Below are 19,729 nucleotides of genomic sequence, written 5' to 3' on the forward strand. Positions count from 1 at the left end.
CAGCACGCCTCGTTTGCATGAACGCAATCCGAGTTTGTTCATCTGTCTCCCTCGCCGGGGATAGCTGCAGAAAGCTGCAGCGTGCGGAGCAGCGTGCAAACTGCCAGCCCCGAATTCTCCTGGCCGTTCAGCATCCCCGGCGACGCGCGTTCGCGTGAGGGACCGAACATCACAGCGGTGCGAGGCGCGAGCTCCAGCTGCACACGCTGGACGCTGCTCGGGGACCACCCGCAGAAGCAGTTGCCTTGGGATCCTAGCGCCCGTATGGGTTTGGGTTTGGTTTTTTTTTTCCATTTCACCCATTTCTCTTTCATTTCCTTCCTGCCCCGCAGGAAGCGATGGCGATAGATACGCTCCGTCACCGTGCTCACGGCTTGCAGTACCTCCACCTCCGCTCCTTTGCCTTCCAATTCTCTATGGGGTTTCACTGAAATGCTCATTTAATATCAGAGCTCATTCCTCCTGTAGCACCTAAACATTTACTCTCCGCCAACCCAAAAATTCTCTGTGGACCATGCCTCCACGGACCGCCTTCTCCCATCCATGCCTCCAGCAATTACCACTCTCCTTTACTTATTTCCCAAGCAGTCGGCCGGAGCGAGCCCCGGCCGAGCTGCCCGTACCCCCCAGCCCGAGGTTGCGGATGGGATCAGGGAAGGGGACGGGAAGCGGAGGAGGAAACGACCATCGCTCAGCCAGAAATAGGACTTGGCGCTGCTGATGCTCAGCCCCGCGCTGTAGCATTCAAGCCTGCTGCCTTCCACAAATTTATCCGTGGCCTTTTCTCCCTCTCCCCAACCTGACCCGCACATCCTGAGCGAGGTCCCACGACTCGCCGGCCCCGCGGCCACCGGCTCTTATCGCCTCCTGTGCCGTTTCCCCTCTGACACTTCTCCAAGCCCTCCTCTTTCACCCAGACATCTGTATTCCTGTTTTCTTCCCAGTAGTTGCGGGTTAAGATGCAAAGGAAAACACTTTTCCCAGCCCAGCGCTTGCCGCACCCGAGCCCGTCCTCACGACCGTTGAAGCTAAAATCTCGCCTCTACAACACGCTCAGCCCCCCAACGCTTTCAAATCACACGCGGCACCACAGAAACTCCCTTTGCGTTTAGGACAGGTGCGGGTTTACAGAGTTTTTCCATGCATAATAAAATATTACTACTAATTAGGATAATAATAGCAAGTGCTAGCTGAGTTCTGCTTGCTTAATTTCCACCTGCTATTTATTTGCAGTTTGATGTGGTATTCGCTTCCTGTCATGCATTCTTGCAAATTATTTCTGTGCCGCGTTATCTTGCAGATGCGGTTCACCCAAGGAGTGGCCAAAACGCAGCCCTGACCGTGTGTCACTGCCGAGTTCATTTTCTTCTGTAGGAGGAGGAAAAAAACAATAATAATAATAAAAAAAAAAAATCAAGGCTGCCTTGTAACTGTATGCTGTGCACATGTGCGTATCTGAGCACATGTTGTTGTGGGCTTTTTTTTTTTTTAATTTCTTTTCCCCTTCCACCCACATCTTTGCAACCCAGCAAGCTGCAAGGTTTTTGTTCAGCTGCAAAGTGTCTGTTTTTCATGGAAAAGGTGTTGGTGCAGAGCGCAGTTGTGAGCCCTCCTGGGCAGGGGCTGTGGCTTTTCGTATTTTATTTCAATAATATTTCTTTAAAGCTTATAACACTGCTAAAGAAAAAGGGATGCCCTCAATAAAAAGGGATTTGCTCAAACACTGGGCATAGCAAAGAGCAGTTCAATGCAAACCCACGAGTGTCCCCATCATACTCTCCCCAGTCAGGAACTGGTGGGACCTTCTCGCACATGCATCAAAAGTGGCATCTGGTCCTTTTTCATCCAGATACCCTCACGTACCCTCAAATCCCAAAGGGTCCCCCCCAACCGTCCTGCTGGGCAAGGGCCCTATTTCTCTGGCAGGGAAAGGTCAACCCAAAGGCAGAACGCAACTCGCACCGGGATGTTTAGTTGTGTTATGAGCTTTTATTTAAAAAGCACATTTATACAGCAATAATTTCGCAGATACAAACTTCAATTTTGTATTCTACAAAAGTCTTTGAATATTCTTCTCTTTACAAAATGGAACATTACAAAAATACAGACAATTTAATATGATTTTTTTTATACAAATGTCTCTAATTGTAGTTATTTTCATTAAAATATTACTACCACAGAACTACAATATTTTAGTCGACTATAAAAAAATTAATCCAATGCTTTTTTAAGCAGCAAAATGTAAATAACACAGGTCAGGACACAGTTTATAGTCATAGTGGATATATCTAAAATTGTTTCAGAAATAATATTTTACATAGTTAATTTTTAAGGTTTTATACATTATTTATATAATATTTATATATAAAAAAATCATAGCTTGCTATAGTTGAAATGATAGGACGGATTCTGTAAGAAGGATGTGCAAATGGCCGTTCTGCATGCTTTGCGGGATCCCTTTGCAAACGCGCTCTGTGAAAGGGCTGCAAACCAAAGAACCTGTGGTTTCCGGGCAAAAAAAAAAAAAAAAAAAAAAAATCACACTCGATCTAGGCACGACTGATTTACCACTGGTGTCACGGAGCAAAGCACAGGACCTGGTACCTGCTGTGGCGCACACCGGGGTGCCCAAGGGAGAAGGAGGAGGAGGACGAGGGGGGGATGCACAAACCGACTGACACCCAGGCTGGGACGTGCCACCCAGCAGCCCGTCCCAAAACTGCAGAATAAAAGTTTCCCCAGGACTCAGCCCCGAGGTTGTAGTGCGAACGCGTCTTCAGCAGAGCCGCCGCTCCCGTGGGCGCACAGAAAATCTGCTGTGATTTTTTTTTTGGGGGGGGAGGTGAGGGGTGGGGGTGGCCGGGAAGCAGAGGATGCTCTTTTCATGAAGGGCCATTTGTGGGTGCTGAATGTGCCCGGGGGGGGGCTCAGGCAGGACAAACCCTCGGCCAGGGAGCAAGCGGAGAAGAAGAAATGTGGCTTCTCTGCGCGGCGGATGGAGTTACTCAACCTCGCTGCGCGTCTCGGGACTGCTTGTTAAAGGCGTGTAGTGTGAACAGAGACCCTTCGGAGACCTTTGACTGGGCAAGCTTCTTCTAAACTAAGTCACAGTATGGAATAGAGGAGGAAAAAAATAAACTAGTATCAAAAAGAGAAAAAAAGCAACTCTTACAAACCAATCCCAGATCTTGACTCAGTGCTGTTTCTCGTATATAGTGCTACACAATTTAGTCGTGAGTTGGTTTTTTTTCTCGCAGGCATTGGAAATCTTCATAGTAAAAAACCCTAAGATGGCCAGCTTTCCAAAAATCCCTTAGTGTTCATTAGGCTATGAACAATTTGGCGTTCACTACAACATGAACACTCAAACCAATTGCACATCCAGAACTCCGGCACCTCTCTTTGTTTGTTCGGCTTTTGTGTTTTGTTTTGTTTTTTTCTTTCTCATTGTCGCTTTTGACTTAGTTGACCACCACCCCTTTCATCCAAATGTCGCAAGTTGAAAAGACCACAGAGTAAGACTTTACTGGTCGGGCAAGAAAGTCTCTCCCTACATTCTACTGTCTGATGAGATTTGAGAGCAGCAGGTAGTTGCTGTCAGCAGTCTTTTTTTTGAAAAAAAAAAAAAAAAAAAAAAATTAAAATAAAATACAACACCCATCCAATTTCTCGAAGGTCTACACCATGTTGTGATGGTTATTCCGCTCAATGATGTCCACAGGTGAAAGGATCTCCTTCCGGATGGGCGGTGGAGGCAGGCAAGTCTTTGTCTTCGGCTTGAAGAGATCTGAGACGTAAAACACCTGTAGGAATAAGCAGAAAAGGCAAACTTAGCCACACCGGGCGATGCTCTGTTCAAAAATCTGGTCTACAGAATATATACATATCTTTAAGCTGGAAAAATAGCACTTTTTGTGCTACTGAATGCCTGCCCGTAACACTGATAGCTGTGTAATCCCAAGCGCCTGCTACCACCTTTCTGTACGATACAGAAAAAGGCTCGGACCTCACAAACCAGCGTAAAACCGTTACAGAACGATTTCATTTCTCACTGCGTAATCACCGAGTCCAATACCCAAACCTCTGCCGAACAGGTTGAAAAGCCAGGAAACAGACACACGGCCCGCAGTCCAATAAAATAACAAAAGGTCTCCAAAGGGCTGGCCTGACTCACGGTCAGTGGTTTTAGGGACGGAGTCAGCACGAAACAATTCATTCAGCCGGACATCAGGTAGGCAATTAAAAGCTTTCAAATCAAAGCTGTGTTAAAAGTTATCAGCAATGAGTCAACGGCGAGCGATGCTCTCCTCGTGCCCCACCAAGGCACCGGTACAGAGCCGGGATGTGGTCCTGAAGCCAAAGCCTAAGGAGAGGAGGAGCTATTCCCGACTACTTCTTCCTAAATATCCCGTGAGGTAACCCCTCTCCCGGATGTGAAAAAGCCAGCACTTAGCAATTTCGGGAGGTAGCAAGACAATAAGAAACAAAGTGCTGGGAGGAAACTTCCACATCCTCCCTTGGCAGCCGCTGCACAAAGCTTATCGGTCCTCCAGGACCGGGGCACTTTCTCCCTTGCCAAACCTCAGCCCCACGCCAGGAGGGAAAAGAGTCAGACAGCATGGATCTCCTCTGGACGGAGCAAAAAGTGGCGAGGACTCATCGTTTTGTTAGCTGGCACCAAAGCCCCAAACTTTGGTCCCGCCGCCAACTGCCTCCGCCAGCCCAAATTTGCCGGCTCATCTCGGACATCCTTAAGCGTCAATAATTCGGACTGAGCTGTGGGTTTGCTGAGCCAAAGCCCTGGGAGGAGCAGCACATTTGAGTTTGCTCCCACAGTACTCGAATGCAACGTTTAAGCAATGAGATAAATTGGGAAAAAAAAAAAAAAAAAAGTCGAAGGTGCTCAAAGGAATACTACTAGATTAGTACATCCAGGCTGGGTCACGCAAGGAGGGAGCAAAGGTTTTCCCCATCTGCATCTCCACATTTTCTAGCTACCCAGAGCCCTACGCAGCAGGTCTAGTCGTCCTCAGAAACAACTTTTGCAAGTCCCTATCAGCACGGGCAGATAAGGAGCCAAGCTGAACAGACAACAAACTTGCTGTAAGTGGCAATTTACTCCTACAGTAAGTGGGGACGCGGGAAGCTGAGCTGTCGTTGCTTGGCTTTTACTGCTCGGTGGAAAAGCAGGGAGGGAGCTGACATATAAGCCAGCTCTTTTTTCGGTGTGTGTGCTGGTGTCTGGCTGCCCAGTTGTATAACAGAGCTGATAAATTTGTTTACAGGGCATCCAAGTGGCAGCATTTGTACCTTGGGTTAAATGACAGGATCCAGCCGATCCTGCCAAGGATCACAAGCTGGAGTCTGGCCTCTCGCTGCAGCATCACAGTGTAAAAGCACGTCGAACTGCTCTGGCAAAGGCCTTCTTTTGGGTCGTTAATAACTGTAAAACCCCCGTTCGGTTGGCTCGGTGCATTTCGGATGCCATCTCGCTTGCTTGCCCACCTCAGAGAGCTGGATTCAATCAAAAAGATGTCCAATTTCTGCACCAAGATAGCCATGACAAATCAATTTATGGGAGGAGATTGCCGAGTGCAAGAAGCATATGGGGATTACACCGAGTCTGGTCCCTATTTTGGACAGGAATGAGTTATGGTGGAGTGTCATCCTGGGTATTTTAGCTTTTAATGTGCTGCTCGCTGCTTTCGAGGGTTTAATTCAGAGACTGGGTAAGAGGTTTCATTTCTCTTTAAACCGTATTTCACTTTAACGTGGCTGGAGGTTATATAAACACTTATAGGAATCATGAAACATGATCTTTGGGGGCTAAAACAGTGTGTTAAATCCTCCTAATGCTTGAACTGTTTAACACAAAAAAGGACTAATAAACATGCAAAGTTTTTCACTTGGATTAGCTCCATTTCCTGTAGAAGGTGCTCTCCACCCATAAAGAAAACTTGATGGCAGAAGACCGAGTGTGTATTATACAAAGTAAACCAATATCTTATATTGCCGCTTAACAATTCCTGTTCCTATTCAGTATATCGAAGAAATCTTCAATCACATAGAGAGGTTAAAACAACTCATCTAAGCTAACCAGAGCAACACCAGGAGCACGTCCTTCTGACGTCCCCCCTTTTCTCTCTCCATCAGATGAGACATAAACTAGACGACGCATAGCAGGCTGCCTACAACGCGCATAAAAACTATTTCCATTTAAGAAATCCTCATCGTATTTCACCCTGGATCCGAGTCCGAATGTTTCATCAGCTGGAAGCGCTTGACACTAATGTCTTCTGCTTGTTATTTCAGGCACTGAAGGACAAACGTGTGTGCTGCAGCACAACCTGGATTCAAGCTCTGGCAGCCCTCGGAGACGAAACCCACAATTGGTTTCTACTGAAAATTACAGCCTGATAACGATGGTATTTTAACGGCCCTTGACTATCATCAGAGTGGACCCTTGAAGGCTTTGCTGGGGGAAAGGGTGTCTGGGAGCACCCAGGATGGGTCGGAGGTGACGAGTCTCCAGGTCTCCCCCTCTGCTTTAGAGCATCCCGTGCACGACAGCTGGATCCCAGAGCTGGGCAAGGACCCCCAGGACGTACCAGTAATTGCTCTGATATACCGGTAATTTAGGAAAAAGCTGCTAAACTACACGAGGCTCGGAGTGACCCTTCCTCTTGTCCGTCTCCCAAAAGGGAGGAAAGTCTGCTGGCTCCCTCCTAGGCAACGGCTCACGCCAGCAAAGCCAGGTTTGGGAGAACAAGAACATACTGACAGTTCTTTGCAAGCCGATGAAATGGGATAAGGCTTGGGTTTAAACCCTGCCCCGAGTCCTAAGCCGCTGCCTGAGACGTCCCCAGCCGCCGAGCCATGCCTGCAAAGGGTGCAGAGACAACTGCCCCCTCCGCGAGCCGGCTGGGACGAGGAGCACGGGTTGCCCCAGGCTCACGGGCAAACCCGAGCCTGCCTGTGAAACTCCAGGCAGCTGCTTCCTATGTCGGTTTACCTCGACACAGGAAAACCAGCCCAACGCTGCCGCAGCCTCCCCTTCCCAGCACAGCTTCCAGCTGCCGGAGGGGACGGCCAGCCCTGCCATTCGTCCCGGCCAAGAAGCATCCGGATGCTCGGGACGAGCATCCGGAGAACCATTGTCTTTCGGAAACCGCTGCAGGGATCCAGGGATCGATCGCCTGGTCCCTATATATTGACGTTATCCCACCTCTCAAGCAGAAAGGCACACGGAGAGACAAATGCCCCCTCGTAAAACCACCTGGCGATGCGCACGTGGTGTCTCAATAAACCCGCATGATACAAATCGAGGCATCTGGACCGAGACAAGCTGCTTCGTTGCTCCCCGTGTGGCCCAGGACCTTTTCTCCCTAGGGCTGCCATCGAGCTGCTCCAGCTGACCGCTGGGATAAGAAAAGATGCCCAGGATTTGAAGAAACACCCTGACAATACTGGAACAAAGGACGCAGGACCTGTAACGCTGTTGCTGCGAGCAGGCATGTGTCTGTGCCCCCAGGCGCTTCTCTAGTTTCCCCCCCCGAATGGGACGTTGGCATCAGGCAACGGCAAAACCCAACAGCTACTGCTCAGAGAGTTAATAATACTTCATAAAAACTTCCCGACAGTGACATTTTTGTCTTGGCTTTCGAATATTATCAGTGAGTGGAAAGTATATAAATAACCTATTTTCTCTCCTTGCAAAATATAACATTAGCAAACTTTATTCCTTGCCTCCAGGGCCTGCTTTACTTTTAGATCAATTAAAAAAACAACAAAAACAACAAAAAAAGAACCCAAGAAAGTGGTAAGCTGTTAAAAATCTTGCTTTCAGGATTTCGGACAGACATGCAAACAACCATAACCCCCAACCCCTTTGTTTCTATGCGAGGCAGCCGCCCGACCCGGTGCCCCCCACCCTGCCTACTTTAAAAATCTACATGTGTCACTTCGAGTTACAGAGCTGCGCAATCAGGTCACTCTTTGGAAAGCAAATTGCATGAGAACAAGCCCGGCAGCCGAAGACGAGCGGGCACAGCTTTTGTTCGCCGTTTTCTCACGAGCCCTTTCGCTACATTAAAAACCCACCACCAAACGAGACAGCCTGACTCCCCTCGCTGGGCAGACACCCGCTCCTGCTCCCAGGAGATGGCTTTTGGCTGGATTGTGCAGGGAAGAGCCGTAATCCCAACCATCCCAGACTCCCCGCTTGGGTCCTGGTGGAAAGCCTTGCAAAACGAGCTGGTGCTCGTTACCGAGAGCAGCTGGAGAAGCAAACGCTGCTGGCCGAGAGGGAAATACCCTCCCTCGTCCGAACGCCTTTGCAGCACCCCGAGCTGCCTGGGAGAAGGGACCCTTTGCCCGGGAGCCTCCAGGAGCAAAAGGCTGATGGGCAAAAAAACCTTAAATATTGCATTTTTTTGTTGAATATGCGGTTTGTTTGAGGGACGTGGCCGCTATTCCCCCGGGACCCCCACCCAGCATCCCCGCTGCCGTTTGTTTTTCTTTTTTTTTAGCCCAGTTTGCCATACTCACCACGCAGTAAGCCACCAGGGCTCCCTGTGCAAAGCCCGCCAGCACGTCGGTGGGGTGATGCTTGTGGTCCGACACACGGGACAGGCCGGTGTAAAACGCCATCATGATGAGGGTGAACTGGAGGAGGGGACGGAGCAGGCGGGCTCCCTTCCACGTGAATCTGGCCTGCAGATAAAACTGCCGGGGAAGAGAGGAAAACAAAAAAAAAAAAGGTTCCGTTAATTTGAGGGTAGCAAAGGAGAAGCTGCGCCCAAAATGTGCACGCAGGGCAGTGACCGCTCTGTGGGGCTCAAGGAAGGGGGGGAGTTGTCAAAGAAGAACAATGTTTTTTGCAAATGTGTGGCCTCTGTCATGCAGGGGGGGGAATTTTAACCTATGGAGGGGATGAGGGCAGAGGTGGATGGCTACGGCCCTTCCTCAGTAAGCCAGGGTCAGGGCTTTGGGACCCCCCACATCCTGGCTCACACTGTGGCCCCGCTTCAGCCTCCACACAACATCACGTCGGGCCGAGCGAGGAAATTCCTCCCCACCGCTATTTGGTGTGTGGCAGGAGCAAGGTCCCAAATTTGGGGCACGCAGGACCCACGGTATCTCTCAAGAGGGAAAAAACGGAATCAACGCAGCATGCCGCACCTCCAGAGCCAGCCCCAAGAATTTCCAGCCGCAGCTGCTGACGATGTGGATGCAAAATGCAATCCTCTAACGTTGCCATCATTCTTCCCAGCCCGAGCCCCGGGGTTTGCAGGGACACAGGGAGCAGCCATCCCACCGCATGGCACGGGAAGTCACTCCTACCCAGCCAGGGAAAAGCGAGGTCCTGGCTTGACCCAAAAAAACCCCGAAGCTGACGTGACGTCAAATGGACATTGTCCCCTGCCCCTCCGTGACTATCTCGGGCCCTTTTCCGTTTCGGCCGGCGGGCACGGCCGGTTCCTGTGGGAACCGGGAAGCCGGGCGGGAAGAGAGGTCAGGAAAAACGGCAACGCGCTGCCCACGGATGAGCGGGGCTGGGCGCAGCGGGGAGGAAGGCTGCGGGAAGGGAGGGACGCCGCAGCAACCTTCGGGCTCGGGGAGCAGAGAGGCGTTTGACAGCTCAAGGTGCGTAAAAAGCGCCCGGCAAACGCTGCTCGGCTCCTGCAGCTCAGACCCACTGCCCGTGGGCTCAGCCGCAGTGGGTACGTTCTGCCTGGTCCTAAAGGAAACACTGGAAGTCAGACCCGGCGTGCTTCGTGGGACTCCACAACAGAGGGCTGGAAAGGGGTTTAATACCCATTTACGATCCCTTTTACACAGCCAGAGCAGTTTACACTGCCTTGATACAAAAGGGAATGAAGCTCTCGCTGGGTTCCCTGAAACCACAAATAACTTAATGACACCATTTACCTATAAAAACAGAATTATTTGGAAAGCTGATAAGGGGGAAGCATCATTTTGGCCAATTTATAATGTTTGGCTGTTGCATAAACATTATATTTACCCCTTTTTGGAAAGAACACACTGGGCTCTTTAGAGGAAATGAAACAACATGTCATTTGAATGGAGCAGATGCTCCAAATTATCCAAATTGTTAGCCAATTAACATGGAAGAGAGCAGTACCAAAACAGCTTGGCGCTGGCTAAGGCACGTTACGATTCTGGGGAATATATCTGCAAACCAGCCCAAGTCTGGGAACGGAGCCACGTCACCGGGGCACACCCCCTGCACCGTGTAAACCTGCACATGCGATGCTACGGGACGAGTTACAGCTCTCTAGATCCCCACGGCAAACCCACGCTGACGTAGCCCAGAGAATGGACCACTCGGCCAGTTCTCTAGTTTGTGACGATGATTTCTACGCTCAGCAGAAAGATGAGTCAACAATCAACATATCAAAATTAGGAGGCACGTTCTGCCCAGAAAGATCAAAAAAAAAAAAAAAAACCCAAAAAACCAAAACCCATCACCAACAAGGAGGTGCTTTTCCTCCAGGTAAAACGCACCCACCGCTGAGCTGGAAAGCTGGAGCTGTAAAATAGCACAACCCCATCCCGCACAGTCACTCGCAGTGATTTAACAGCAGGCACTTCATCCCACAGGCAAACATCTACGCGGTTCATTAGCAGGGAACTGTGTTTTTAGTTCGCAATTCTTATTAGGCTGGCCGAATTTTCAGTGCCATGGTATTTGCGCACCCAGTCATCTGCCACTGAGAATAAACCGTGCAGGCAGGATACTCCTGGGAAGTATTCAGGGAAGGTGGTGATAGAGAGACCTGGGGGCCCCGAGGTCTTTAAATACAACTTCTCAGTGTAGAGACAATATCTCTTGAAGAAACTACATTTGTGGAGAGTAGCATTTTTAAAGCACGCAAAAGATATAAAAATATGCTTCTGCTGCCATGGTTTAGGCTCAGCATTGTTTTCACATTCAAGAGTCTCAGCCCAGCCGGTGACGGTGCAAAGCTTAGGTTCTGGTATGTTGTTGCAGAGCAAAATTAGCTCCAAGTATTATACCTTAGAAACTATTACTCTTAGTTCTACCAGGAAAACTTGAAACCTAACATCTTTAGTCTTGAGGCTCATTCACATCAAACCCCTTAAGAAAGAATTTTGCTGCTGGATAATCTGACATTTGTCCCTTTTGCACAGCCTTGACATCCCTTCAAATCATTCCACCCCACAGGCTTGGACTAAATAGGTCATCTACAGGTGAGGATGCAAAGTATCAATTAAAAATTAGCAATAATTAGCAATAAAAAGCTAACACCGAGTTTGAACACACAATAAAGCAGACGCTTCTGGGGCTGAAGTGATTAAAAAAGAAACTTGTTTGTATCCTGACCCACTCCTTCCAAAGCACAGCTCTGAACTGTGTGCCTGACGTACACACTTTAGCCCTGGAAAAGGTGTGCAAAGGCAGCGGGGCACCGTACGAGGTGTGCTGGGTGCCACCCCAGTCCCCAGCACCCAACCCACACCCACACCTGCACATCTTGGAGGAACAAAACCCACCCAAATAGATGCATCTCAAACACTGTACTATCAGTGTGAGGATCTTGACTGAGGTCCTTTTACTGCTGCAATAAAAGTCTTGGGAAAATTGCTCTTTAGTTCCCCATTCATAAAGTAAAAAAAAAAAGGAAAAAAATAAGGTAACAGCACTTTTCATGTTCCACAGGCATATTATGAGCACACAGTACATCGAAAACTGGGCTCAAACACCGGGGTCCTGAGGATCCCCTAAGTACTTTAGAGGCAAGCCTCAGGGTGCTCCAAACTTTGTCTCTGCCCTCAGTATGAAAGAAAAACCTAGTTAATAAGAGAAGGGCAAAAAGTGGGAGGGGACCTCAGGGGCTGAAAGGATCAGAATTTCCCTAAACCAGGAATTAGTGCTATTAGCAAGAAATGGGAAGTTCCTGGCAATTTATCTGAAAATCTGCTTTTGAAGGTTTTTTTGGAAACCTGGGAGCAAATCTGAAGTACTGCCTGCTAAGGACTGCCAGATTTGGATGGGAATGTGGGGCTGGATGGAGCCCTTCCTGGGAAGGGATGGAGGAGCAAGACCACAACCGGAGTTATTTCCACCACAGACCATCACAGGGCAGCGAAAGTCAGGAGGACATCAACAGAAGCAAGGGTGGATGGAATGAAATGGGATCATGCAGAGCAGGAGTTATTTGGAGTTCTCATCCGCTGTCTCCTGGCAAAGACCGAGTTACCACAAAGCAGATGGCTTGAAGGACATCCCATCGCTCTTCTTCTGCCAGGGGACTTCCACAGTGTTGGTGGGGACAGCCCGTGGCCACACACAATCCCCGAGCAAACCCATCAAGGAGGAGCTGGCAGGGGACACGGGCTGAGAGCGTCACCTCCAGCCTCCCGGGGCTTTCTGCCGCCCAGAAATCCCGTCCCCTTCACACTTTCCCCACCGCAAAGCTGAACTCCATCGACCACGTCCCTTAGTCACAGCTAAGGTTTCCTTCTGGGAAACGGCTAGTCTGGTTTTTGACTGTCTGACCTGAAGTCACCTCCATCTCCAGCCCCATTTGCAAACCGAGTGGTACCCAAAGCAGTGCGGGGCCAAAACCCCTCAAATCCAAACTCACCCCGCCGTAACGCGCTTCCCTGCCTGCGGAAAGCCAGCTGGAGGAAGGAGAACTGCAGAATTCAGCTTTTAGCACCAAGATGGCCAGGGGACAAGGACAGGAGACGGGCAAAGACCTCCCAGCGCCAAAGGGATGCGTTGTTTGCCTCTTCCCTGCCTTTGAGCATACAGCATCTTCCCACACCATCGGGAACATCCCCATCAGCTCAGCAACACAGTTCACACCTTGGCCCTGGCCTCCGACGCGATTCCAGTTTAGTCGTTTACTTAGGTGACCGCTAAACTTGACTCCAAGTCCACAACCACCATGGAGTTTCCTTCGCAGGGGCATGTCATCACTCAGCAGCATGAGGACACTGGGACCTTCAGCCTTCAGCAAGAAAACCCAGTGAGAAGCTTCACGCTCCCCCTGATACACAAAACCAGCAACATCTCTAATTTTTCATATAAATCAGTAGAACACACTAAAACCCACTCTGATCTGAAGTCTTCAGCCTCACCCACCAACACACATTAAATACACAAGCTTCCCTGGTTTACTCCCCTTTTATCCAGAATCAGCCAACATTGCTGAGGGATATTAATTTAGCTTTTCTGATATTCATTTAGTTTTTCTGCATCCTCTGCGTGGTTTCAGGCAACTTCGTACAGTAAAAACACCCAAACCATCAGCATTATGGTCTCATGTGCTTGAGGGGAGCGGGAAGGTCCCATCGCTCTCTACAAAGACTCCCCATGTCCAGCGAAACAAAACTGGAGAGGTGTGGGTCAGGTCCAGAGGGCTGCGAGGAATGAGCTGTTACATACCTCATCTTTCCTCAGCCTGCTATAAATACGTATTATGGGCTCACTCAGCCAAGGAGTAACAAAGCAAGGAAAATTAAGACAAAGACGATTACCCAAGCGCAATTTCCCCTCTTAAATTTTTTATACAAAGGCCTGATGTCACCAAGAAAACCCAATCGACAAGAAGGCTGCGAGAAACTTCGCCCTGAAATCTCCGTGTTTAGAACTAAATCCCAGGAGATTTTACTGTACCACAAGTGCCTTTCCCTGAGACTTTTCCCCCAAAGCCCTCTGGGGCTTGGCATCTATCCGCCTTTTCCTACTGGTATTCCTGATGGATACTGCAGGGCACTGCTGCTGTGCCAGGCGATGAGCAGGCTGTGGTCACCCATCCACCAAATACCTGGGAAAATCCAGTCCCACGGTGCAGGCAAAGCCCCGTGGGATGCGTGGGAATCCAGGTATCTTTTAATAGACCAACTAAAGCTTTCTGGCACCCGTCTCCATCAGGTGAGGCAAACTTGAAAACACTGTAATTCAGAATGGGCTCTAAGAGCGAAGCCAGGGAACACCAGGAAAGACGGGAAGTGACTTATCCTTGAAATATGAAGTATTGTTCAGTAGGGAACGCGCTCGGGACGCGGCTGATCAGCCAAGGCTCCGCAGCACGTGCTCAGCCCCCCCAAATACCCCCACTCTGCAAAGACTCCCACCAAACTCCTGGTACCCAAAGCGCCGGCAGCAACTTGCTTCCCAGGAGCTGGTGAACAACCGTTTTGTTTTGGTTGAGATGATCCCCTGGTCAAATCCATCAAGCCCACCTCCTGCAGGCGCTGGCATGGTGGATGCCACGTTTCTAACCAGGCTTTCAAAACCCCACTCATTCAATCAGCTGGGCAAGAGAGCAGGGTTTATTTTATATTAAATAAAATACCTCTGGTTTATTATAACCTTTTTTTTTTTAAATTATTTTTGGATACTATCAGCCTCTCCAACATGACAGATTTTCTGCCTCCCTTTTCCTATGAGATTTCTCGCTCAGGCTCTGGCAGTGGCCAGGAAGCTGGAGTGACAGAGAGCAGAGTGCTGCTGGACAAGTTTGAATCACAGAATCAGACTGGAAAAGACCCTTAAGATCATCGTTTCCTCGCCTCTGTAGGCACCACATCACACTGTCTTGTCTCAATTTCCTTTTTCGCCCTTCAATTTATGACCAAACACTTGGTGTAATTTTTCCCCTGACTTTTTAAGGCACAAAGCAACTGAACAGCTGGTCAGACAGACCCTGCTACCGACCTTATCCCAGTTTTGGGACAAGGAAAAAAATAAAATCATTCTTAAGGGACTGGGCATCAAAACCGCTCCGTGGAGACGGGTAAGTGGAGCAGCCTGTTGTCCCGGATCAGGAGGGACAGGGGCAGTGGCTGCTGAGCACTGATAGCTCGACTGCTCCCATATGGGGACAGGAAAGGGCAGCAAAGAGAGATCAGAGGCAGTTTTCTGCTCCAAAGCATTACGCAGGAGCTCAACGCCGCTTTTGAAGCCTGCTGCTAAGTTAAAAAGAAAATCAGGCAGCAGGCATTGGTGCAAAGCAGTGCTGGAAAATGAGCCACGCAGGTTTTCCATGCATCCCCATGGGAATGTTGCATGCACGCCGCAGTTTTGGGGTCTCCAGTGCACCCCCTGCCACCAGCATTCCCGTTTGGTTTTTGCCTGCTCCCTAACTGCTGGATTCTCAGAAAAACACAGAAAAAAAAACAACTGAAGGATGCTGCAGGACATGATCCTGTGCAAAAGGTAAAGCATCGGGCTTGGCTTCCAAAAAGGCCTCGGAGCAGCACCTCCTAAAAAAAACAAAAGTAAATACCTGAAAGGACAACCTGAAACTTGCTGAGTATTTGGAGAGAAAAAAAATCGCTGACTTAATAGGGAATGGCAGTCCTCGCTGTTTCCAGATGCCAGGCTCGAAAGCATCTCAGGGCTGATTTATCTGACTGCCCGCAGATCTCCTCGGAAATAAATAAATGCCAGTGTGAACGATGGTTTCCAAACTCAGCTCGGAAAGTTTTGCGGCGACAACGGCGGAGGGCTGAGCCTCCTGCAAAGCATTGCCGGGGCGGCTCTGCATTGTAACGCAGCTGGGAGGAAATGGCCAAAGAGGTTACTGAAGAAATTCAGAAGTTTTCCAAGAACAAAAAGAAAAAAAAAAGGGGAGGGGGGAAAATGAGGAAAGATTTTAATATGCCACCCCCAACAGCCTGGAAAGCTTAGTAATTAAATTACAGAAATTGCTCACAGCGAGGGGGGCTCCAGGGTGGAAGAGGCAGGAGGGAGCAGTGGTCACTTATCTTTTCAGAGGGTAAAGTAAAGGGATGGGGGGGAAACACTGCTCATAGATCAATGCTTGTCTTTAATGTTTTTATCAGTGCCGTGCTGTTTCTTTACTTGCTAGTCTGAGCTTACAGGAGATGGGGAAGGCACAAACCTTGAAAGGAATCCCGAAACCTTTTTCCTGATTTTTTTTTGAAAAATAAATAATAAAAAAAAAAAAAAAAAAAAGAAAACCAAACCACAAATCACTACCCAGACCCCCCCCAAAAACACCATGTGCGGGTCCAGCCCCGTCAGGAAGCACCTTGGCAGCCGCCCCAGCCCCAGCCCCGGCGCAGGAAGGGTAGAGCCATTTCTCACTGACAAAGAAAAACAAGTCCCAGCCCTCCGCTCCGGATCCAGGCGGGCAGCGGCTGCTCCACCTGCTCTGCTGGCACATTTGGGAACCAGCCTTTACCCCCTGACAGAGCCGCGAAGGCACGTCTTTCCCCTCCATCCGTGCAACGTTTTGGCTCGCCCCAAACGCTCCCCCATGGAAACCACAACGCGGGGGCGAACAAAATTGCACAGGTCGTCCGCAGATTTAGTAGGATTCGGATTTAATTGGGGGCTTGGCTACATCCCAAGGCTGCACTGCTCAGCTGTCACCCCAGGAGTCCAGCCCAAATACCACCACAGGGGCTGCGAGCGGATCTTTTCCCCCACCGGCTTGTTCAGGCTCTATTTTTTTCAGCTGACCCTCTATCTCTGATGCTCATCATGCTGTTATTGCCACTGAACATGGGCGAGTGCCTCGGGAAAGGGGGACGGGATAAATCGGCTCAATCTCAAGCGAGGCTGAGATTACTTACCACCAAATACAGCATGGTGTAGAGGGAGAAGGACGCGTGCCCGGAGAAGAAGGATTTCCTGCAAAACAAAGCAGGTGCTAAGAACCAGCCGCTATAATCTTCGGCATTATAATTTTACATGTAATACGGTGACTCGCCTGCTGCTACTGAGAGGGTGCTGAAGCAGAGGGACCCACAACCCCCAGCCTTTTGGGTTATAAAAACCCCGGTTATCCGCCCCACTTGCTCGCGAGGCAGAAAGCGAACGGATGGGCAGGATGCTCGCATTGTTCGTCCCTTCCTGGTCTACTCATGGGACAGCAAGTTATTTCCAGGATAGCCCGATAACTCATCGTCTCGCCTCAAATAACCAGGAAACCGTAAAGAAATAAGAAGCCAGCAACTTCTCCGGTCGCTTAATTGCAGCGTGTGAAATGCACTCCTGGCAATGTCAAAACTGAGCATCCGATGGATTTGACAGACAGCTCGAAGGGAAGGCGCTGGCAGCCCTGCCTGCATGGAACCTCCTTGGAGGAGAAGCCCTCTGCTCCGCTGCGTGGGACAGCTCCAGCTGCTCACCACGAGCCCAGCTCTTATGGTGAATTCCCACTTTGAGCAACCGCTCGGGGAAACAATAGCGTAGGAGTAAAGAAAAAGGAAAAGAAATATTACTCAGCTGAGTCCCGCAACTCCCGAGGGAAAGCGCCTGTCGCTGGCAGACAGAGTTACGGCCTTTGCAGAGAAAGCAGCGTTTGAATCAGCTATCGCTGGCAGAGAAGCCCCGAGACGTATTTAGCGTGAGACACTATTTTGGTGGTGGCAACCCATCGCTTCGATGCCCCGGGGTCTCACCTGGCTTCCTGGACCTTGCTGTCGCTTCCCCTGCAGGTGTAGTTTTGGATGTAAACTCCCTTAGCGCAGTTGATGGTGGAGAAATCCAAATCACAAACTTCGAGGAAATGCGGCCGCAAGCGCCCGACGGACACTTTGGCAATGTCTGTGAAGGACTGGCTGATGGCGCAGCCGAAAACGAAGCAGCCCACCTGCTTGTAGAGAGCAGCCACGTAGGGGTTCTGGATAAAGGAGCGCGACTTCTCCTTCAGGTAGTGGATGCGGTAGAGCTCTCCCGTTATAATCTGTGGGGGAAACGCAACGGAGAGGTTAGAGAGCAGGAAAGATGCTGTACAAAACCAGCGGTGGGTGGCAAATGCAGAGCCAAGACAGCTCTTCATGCTCTGAGCATCTTGAACTGGGAATCGTGTTCCCATAGCCCAGCGTCTCTCCATCCTCCTCCTCTTCCCCCTCAAGAGGAGACTGCAGTGCTTGAAATGTTGTTTATGGAAAAAAAGTTCATAAACAAGAAGAAAAAAAAGCTAGATTTTGGTGTAGCACGTTGGCCTATCTTTACAGAAGTGAAATAGTGCCCCAGGTCTATACCAGCACTATGGAAAACAAAATTTAACATAAAACAGATAAAGAATCAGTGCGTGTTCGGGAAGGAGAGGCCAGATCCACTACCCTCGTATCAAACTGATTCTGGAGGAAAACCAACGAATAACCTCAGAACCTGCTTATCTTCCTCTCTGAAAACCATGAGCACAAGCGAGGAACACTCGGAAAGCCCCAGACATTTCAGATTCCGGCCCCAAACTTGCTGCTACCAGAACCAATTCAAGCCGCTCAAAGCCTCCGTAAACGCCAGCTATTTCTGGGCATTTCAAGGGGTCTTGCCATTGCGTGGCAGCAAATTATGTTCTTCTTGTGTCAGGGGTGCTGGGGTTTGACAATATCTCCATAAATCACTGTCAGGGAGCAGAGGACCTGGCTTCTCATAATCCTGACTCTTAAAAGGCAGGTTAATGAAAATCAGGCTGTGAAATGAAGTCCAAATGTCTCACCTCTCCCAAAGAGGCAAAGGCTTAAATTGTTCTCCGTCACGTTACACACCTAGGTTTTGAGCTCCAGATTTACAGCTTTAGGATTTTATTCATTACTTTAAATGTTTTTATACCTGAGTAATAAATCGAGGCAGGGTTTTTTTTCGGCCGCCCCCTCGTCCCTGCCCCTCTCTAGTCACGAGGACCGTGATATGTAAAATTAACTGTCAGGAAAAATGCCTTCATGTTAATCCCTTTCTGGAGCAGCCAGCAATATTCCTCCCGGCGTGGCAGCCTGCCAGTGGCGTGCAGGAGACAAGGCTCCCCTGCCTACCTTTTTTAAAAGCTTGGCACAACCTTTGGAAACTAATAAACTGGAAAAGTATGGCAATTAGACTAAGACGAGATGAAGCTGTATCATTGTTTGAACTCACTCGTACCGTGGCTTGAAAAAACTAAGGCTGACCTAAAGCAGCTGAAATTGCAGCTAAGCAGGCTTTATCAAAAGAGAGATACAACTATAATAATAAAAAAATAAAGGCCAAGCTAGAATGCTCTGCTACCGTGCACAGAAATGCTTTGGGTGGCTGCACCATCATTCGGGGTTTACATGTCACCGCTAAGATTTACTCCTGGAAATCTGGTCGTGACCAAGAGTTGTCTGGGGAGCTGCAGCTAACCGGCTCCAGCGTGATTTTAATCCTCACAGGCTCCAAAAACCATGGTTTATCTCCATTTTGGACCACTTTCCAGCACAAGCTGGCAGCCAGGAAAGCTACGGGCTTGAGAAGTGCAGAGGGAGGTTGGAGCATCTCCTGCTCCTCTGGCAGGAGGCAGCTCCAGGGTGTCCCAGATGGACACGGAGCAGCCTAAATTCACCCAAAAGCCTGAATTCACAAGAAGGGGAGCTACAGGGCTCAAAACTCGTGGCTTTTGCAGAGGGAAGACGAGTCAAATTAGGGATGACATCCGATACCGGCAGATGTGCCATTACTCCAAACTCACAAACAGATCCACGTAAACCCGAGGCTCTTGGCCGGGGAAAGGCATGTGACCATTTTAAACAGGGACCAACAAAAGTCTGGGGATTAATATTTTTCTCTCACTGTTGGTGGTCTGGGTAATTGCACACATGTAGCAGATTGTAAATTGGAGACTTCATTCCCTTGCTAACACGCTGCTGGGCAGCCATGAACCCTCTCCGCTTAGTTAAAGCCATGGCTCAACCTTAATGAGAAGCTAAAAATCAGGTAACCTTGTTTTTTTGGCAACGC

At 49.4% G+C, this 19,729-nt stretch overlaps 1 protein-coding gene across 1 annotated transcript in view; it reads right to left on the minus strand.

Annotated features, from left to right (window-relative positions):
• Positions 1-1,969: 1,969 nt before the first annotated feature.
• Positions 1,970-19,729, minus strand: part of PLPP3 (phospholipid phosphatase 3) — a 46,014-nt gene continuing 28,254 nt past the window's right edge. Inside the window, exons 3-6 of the mRNA XM_075037196.1 lie at positions 17,431-17,714; positions 16,600-16,657; positions 8,548-8,724; positions 1,970-3,803 (exon numbers count right to left, since the gene is read on the minus strand). Coding sequence (XP_074893297.1) covers positions 3,678-3,803; positions 8,548-8,724; positions 16,600-16,657; positions 17,431-17,714 — 645 coding nt within the window. The 3' untranslated portion in view covers positions 1,970-3,677. The remainder of the gene's footprint in view (positions 3,804-8,547; positions 8,725-16,599; positions 16,658-17,430; positions 17,715-19,729) is intronic.

Source organism: Buteo buteo, chromosome 10 (genome assembly GCF_964188355.1).
Source record: "Buteo buteo chromosome 10, bButBut1.hap1.1, whole genome shotgun sequence".
Classification (NCBI taxonomy): Eukaryota; Metazoa; Chordata; class Aves; order Accipitriformes; family Accipitridae; genus Buteo; species Buteo buteo.